The sequence below is a fragment of the Artemia sp. Qi Xiang Cuo genome, chromosome 20, assembly GCF_049724085.1.
Source record: "Artemia sp. Qi Xiang Cuo chromosome 20, ASM4972408v1, whole genome shotgun sequence".
Lineage (NCBI taxonomy): Eukaryota > Metazoa > Arthropoda > Branchiopoda > Anostraca > Artemiidae > Artemia > Artemia sp. Qi Xiang Cuo.
Genome location: NC_142813.1, coordinates 13,352,935 through 13,359,122, shown reverse-complemented (window position 1 = coordinate 13,359,122; position 6,188 = coordinate 13,352,935). Strand labels below are relative to the sequence as shown.

Genomic DNA, 6,188 nt, shown 5'->3' with positions numbered 1-6,188 from the left:
TAAGGAGCGACATTAAAACTTAAAACGAACAGAAATTATTCCGTATATGAAAGGGGATGTCCCCTCCTCAACGCCTCGCTATTTTCGCTCAGGTTTTTTTTTGTTTTAAAAAATAAAATTGTGAGACTGAGTCAAACTTTAGCGTAAAAAGCGCGGCGTTGAGGAGGGGACAGCCCCTTTCACATACGGAATAATTTCTGTTTGTTTTAAGTTTTAATGTCGCTCCTTACTTTCAGTTTAAAAAACTTGTTTTTTTTATTTAATTTCTGGTCGTTTTTTAGTTAATGCAGCTTTTATTTTGGCTAACCGTCATTGAATAAGTAAACAAATTTTGCATAAAAACTTTACTTTTCTTTTGCTAAATGGATGTCTTTACAAATTAACTTACGTAACTAACTTCTATATTCGTATATTTTTCTTCTGGCAAAAAATACAAAGTTGCAGATTTTTGAAGATATGAGCTTGAAACCTATGTAATAGGGTTTTCTGATACGCTGAATCTGACGGTGTGATTTTCATTAAAATTCTTTCACTTGTAGGGGATGTTTCCCCCCTCGTTAAAAAATCGGGTAAATTTTCTCAGGCTCGTAGCCTTTGATGAGTAATACTAAACTTAATAAAATTTATATATTTAGAATCAGCATTATAAAAATTCCGTTATTAAAAGTTTCGATTACTATTGAGCCGTATCGCTTGTTTTTTTATTGTTTTTTTTTACTACGTATATGTTATTACATATATGAGGGGGTTCTCCCCTTAGTCAATACCACGCTCTTTACGTTAAAAGTTAAAAAAAAATTTGATTCACAAACCCCTGAATAAAAATGGCCTCTGAATTAGAATAGATAGCTCTTTTTAAATCACTAAAAAAAAACTGTAGCGTAAATAGCGAGGTATTGACTTGGGGGAGAACCCCCTCATATACGTTATAATTTCTGTTCGTTTTAAGTTCTAATGTTGCTTCTTACTTTCAGTTGAAAAAACTTGTTTTTTTTTTATTTAATTTCTGATCGTTTTTTAAATAATGCTTGGAAATCTGGCGCCCCCTTCATAGAAATGTCCCTTACCCCAAAGAAACATCCTCCACGGAAAGATTCTCCAGAGTAACCCCTCCGCTAGCCCCCCCCTCCAGAAAAAAATCCTTCCTGAAAATGTCTGTATACTTCCCAATAACCACTAAATAATGCTGGCAAGTCCGGCGCCCCCTTCATGGCGATTTCCCTTCCCCCATGAAAACTTCCTTCATGGACAGGTCCTCCAACATAACCCCCGACCCAACCTTCCCTCCAACTACCAGAAAAAAACCGTCCTGAAAACTTCTGTATACTTCCCAATAACCAATACTATATGTTAACATTGGGTAAAGTTCATAACTTTTAGCCCTCCCCCTGAGGACTTCGGGGGATTAAGTCATCCTAAAAGACATATTTATCATATTTTCGACCATGCTGAACAAAATGGCTACCTCAAAATTTTTATCGGGTGACTTTGGGAAAAAATGAGCGTGGGAGGGGGCCTAGTTGCCCTCCATTTTTTTGGTCACTTAAAAAGGGCACTAGAACTTTTAATTGCCGCTCCAATGAGTCCTCCCACGATATTCTAGCACTATTGGATTGCAACAATTACCGCTGGAGAAAAAAAAAAACAAAACAAAAAAACAAATACCGGTACATACGTTATATTTTTTTTTACACAGAATACAAAATACCACTTTTGTATTGGTAGGTAATTGAAACCTCCGTTATAGAGTTCCTTGACGCGATACATCTGTTAGAGGGTTTTTCATTTAGACTCTATGGATTTTAGGGGGTCTGTTCCCATTTTTTTTTAAAATCAGCCAAATTTTCTCAGGCGCGTAACTTTTGCGCGCCTTGCTTGATGCACTAAACTTGATGAGAGTTATATATTTGAAATCAGCATTGAAATCTGATTCTTTTGATGTATCTATTGGTATCAAAAACCCGTTTTCTAGAGTTTCGGTTACCATTGAGCCGGGTCGCTCCTAACTTACAGTTCGTTACCACGAACTGTTTGATATACTGCTAAAAAAGGATGACGAAACATACTGACAAACAGAATAAATAAAATGAAGTGATTTTTAAGACTTAAGACTTAATTTTTTAGTTTTTTAAGACTTAAAAAACTTTATTTTTAAGACTTGGTTGGAGACACCATGTTCTATGACAAACTTGTAGGCAGAGATCAAATCTTTTTTTTTTTTATTATTACAGGCTTCACGGCTCCATCACAAATGATGACACCAATGATGAACAAATGACATCAATGTTACATTTCAATTATAATTAGTTCACACTAAGTAAATGAATCCATTAGAACTGATTAATATTCTATTTACGTACGTTCTTACAACCTACTCTTTTAACTTAGTATCCTGATTATTTCCATGGAAAGGAAGGCACAACCTCGTCACATCACTAACCGATAAATTGGAGGAGAAGTGCTATTTTTGAAAAGATAAAGGTCCTCAAATGTATATTAATACATTTTATTAATAATAAAATTATTAATACAATGTATAATAAGGTATAATAAATAAAATGTACAATAAAATAAATGTATAAATAAAATAAATGTATAAATAAAATAAATGTATAATAGAATAAATGTATAATAAAATGTATAATTAATGAAATTATTAATAAAATGTATAATAAAAATTATAAATTTTATTTATAATAAAATTGTTTATAAGTATGAAGGAGGAAATTGGTTACAACGTTTACTACAGACAAAAAAAAAGCAAAATAAAAATATATAAATTTTATTTACCTCTAAATGCACAAAAAAAATGAAAATTATTTCCCGCTGCCGGGAAAATTATAATTTTTTAATACTAAAAATAAAAGCATGCAATGGCCATACTTTCTATGTCCTATAAGAGCCAAAAATCGACCATGGATAAAAAATTAGAATAATAAAAAGCCTTTAGATATTATTTTAGGAAAAAGCACAATGAGGACTTGAAAAAGTAGCCAAGTCAGTGCTAGTTTTGATATAACCTTTGAGCTTAGTCTCGTGACAAAAAAAAAAAAAAAAAAAAAAAAAAAAAAAAAAAAAAAACGTAAGACGTAAGCTTTACTGATAAAAAAAAATTACCGATAGAAAAAAACAAATGAAACAATAAGCTTACTAGATAGTGTGTAATTTCGTTCCATAAGACATAGCGTCCTTTGTCACCAAACCAAAATGCACTGGATATTTTAGAACTTCAACGCTATTATTTGGGCTGCTTCTTTAACCTCCTTTCCCCTCACCATCTCTACCAGTTTCGTAACTTTCTTTTTTAGTTCATGTGAACGGAGATAAGTTTTATGTTTAAACTTTAGCAATGCAAAAGAAAGAAATATGCGAAATAAAAGAACAAAAGTACTTACGTTAGCTCACTAGATAATGTGAATTTTTCAATTTCAGAGGGAGAACAAAGGAAGACGCCATGCCCTTGGTCACCAAACCGAAATGTCCTGGCTATTCTAAAAAAAAAAGTTTCCTTTGAAAAAAGGATAGTCTATCAAATCTCCTTAGCACAGCAGTTACAATATTTACAACCAGAAATGAGTTTTAAATTTTGCCATAAAACAGAAATAGAGAACTAGATGCATGTTGACATAAATAAATGATCCACCATACTTAGCTTAAAAAAGGCCTATCGCCTTTCCATTAAGCAACGATGTGTTTGTTGACCAGTCAGCTTTGTCAGTCTTATACAAGGTTTGATGGTGACGGATTAGGTTATAAAACTCAGAAATAGGTTAGAAATTAGGCTGGAATCTCAGACATGCTCAACATTCACCATTAGTGCATGGTGAATTTAAAAAAACCCATAGTAGCTTGGCGTATGTCCAAAACATTTGTTAAATATCCTTATTTCGGGCTTTACCCGGTGAATGTCGACATTCTCCCGATTTCGGTCTTTCACGTAACATATATAATGTTAAGGAGTGAATCAACCTCGTTCCTGAGCAGGAATACCACACCCTACGTTAACAAAATGTAAAATTACCGATCAAAGTTCACACGATGCGTTTTCACGCAAAAAAGGTCGTTTTTGACCGTTACTTCAGGTTTCATCCGTTTTGTTTGCAGGAACTTCCTACTTTATGACGAGCCAATGCACCACGACAATGTACCCACGCATTTTGCGTTTTTCATCAAGGAATTTTTGTCGAAACTAATGCTGTTGTGCTTTTGCAGCCCCCTTGTTGTACCGCTTTGGCCCCTTCTAACTTTCACTTGTTTCCAAAATAGAAATTGTCACTAGCTTTGCAGAGATTTGACTCAATTACTGACATCCAAGCAAACATACAGAGTTCTTCATACTCTACTGGAAGACACATTTTAGGAATTTTCCGGAAGCGGAAACACTTAGAATCAAGGGGCTCTTTCAGCAGCGAGACTACTTTGAAAGTGACCCATCCCAATCGCCGGTAAGTGCTTATACTTTTAAGATGCAAGCCCTGTCTTGCAACTTTCCAATCACACCTCGTATTTGTAAAGCTAACATCTTAGAGGGTTAGCTTTCAAAATACTAAAAGAGCTGTGTTTTAGTGTCGCATATCATGTTACACATAACAAATGCAATATTTTAAAACTATTCGAGATGAAAAATGTGCCATTATAACAGAAATTATGGACTACAGTACCGAGGGATTTTCGAATCTGTTTTGTAGTCCTTTTGCCTTTGTATTGTAGTCCTTTGCCTTTGTATATGAATTTCATTATATAAATTTCATCTCGTATATGAACTTCATTTCTTACCCAACAAAATCTAAATAAATTTTCGAGGCTTGTCCTTTTGTAACAAGAAATAAAGTTTGCTTGCCCATTCATCTAGTTACAATTACTACTACTACTACTACTACTAACAACCCACAGCAGCACCAAGCCACCTGAGGCCAACACAGCTACGCACGACCCTCCCCCACCCCAATCTATTCAAAGCCTCCCTTTTTACACCCGCCCACGAAGTTCCCATTTCCTTTAAATCTATCTTTATGACGTCCTCCCACACCAGACGGGGACGACCTGCTTTCCGTTTAGCCCTAGATGGTTGGCCGAAAAGAACAATCTTCGGCAATCTGTCATCCTTCATCCGCACAACGTGCCCTAACCACCTCAACCTTTCGTTCATTATAGCCCTAGAGAGCGGTATTGAACCACATTTTCCGTATAGCCTGTTGTTTGAAATACTGTCAGTCAGCCGGGTACCCAGAACAATCCTTAAGCAATTTCTCTGGAAAACATCTAGCAAATCTTCATCCGTTTTCGGAGCGTCCATGCTTCAGAGCCATATTTGACCACTGTCATCACTGTAGCTTCTAATATTCTAATCTTGGTTTGCAGACTTATCTTCTTATTTTTCCAGACTTTTTTTTAACTGTAAAAAAACACCCTGAGCCTTGGCTTTTTTATTTTTAACATCTTCACTGCTCCCACCATCTTTAATAATAATACTACCAAGGTAAGTGAAGCTGCCCACCTGATCAATCTTTTCATTACCCAACGTCACCTTTTCATCTTCACTTATTCCTAGCCTTAGTGAATTAGTCTTCTTAACATTAATTTTCAAACCTATTCTAGCACCCTGAACTCGCAAAAGCTCTAAAACTTCATTCATTTTGCTCACACTTTCATCAAGGATAAAACCTTTACTAAAGCTCTTCTATCAACAGAATCGAACGTTTGCTCATAATCTATAAAACTGAGGACCAAAGGGGTTTGAGAACTCAGTCACTTCTCAATTATTTGCCTAAGAGTGAAAATTTGGTCCACACATCCTCTACCTTTTCTAAAACAACACTGTTCTTCTCTTAAAACTCTGTCTACGGCATCTCTCAGTCCAAAAAGTATCATACTACTAAGAAATTTGCTACCTTGAGAGACCAGACTAATGCCTCGATAATTTTCACACTCACTTTTATCGCCTTTCTAATAAAATGGCTTAATTAAGGTTTTCCTAAAATCGTTAGGTACTTCCCCTTTTTCAAAAATCATATTCATAATCTTCAGTAACTTATTTCTAACCTCAGCGCCACCATATTTAAGAAAATCATTTACCACCCTATCAGCACCTGGAGCCTTATTATTCTTTAATCCTTTTAATACTGTTGCTAATTCCTCCTCACAAAACAAATCTTCCTTCACATCCAAGGTATCACAAACTTTTTAAT

The 6,188-nt window shown here is 34.9% G+C and overlaps 1 protein-coding gene across 1 annotated transcript in view; it reads right to left on the bottom strand.

The window, feature by feature from the left end:
- The window catches only part of LOC148939886 (syntaxin-binding protein 5-like), a 169,120-nt gene that overhangs the window by 26,414 nt on the left and 136,518 nt on the right, over positions 1–6,188 (bottom strand). Inside the window, exon 12 of the mRNA XM_089106469.1 lies at positions 3,396–3,491. Within this exon, the coding sequence (XP_088962595.1) occupies positions 3,396–3,491 (96 nt within the window). The remainder of the gene's footprint in view (positions 1–3,395; positions 3,492–6,188) is intronic.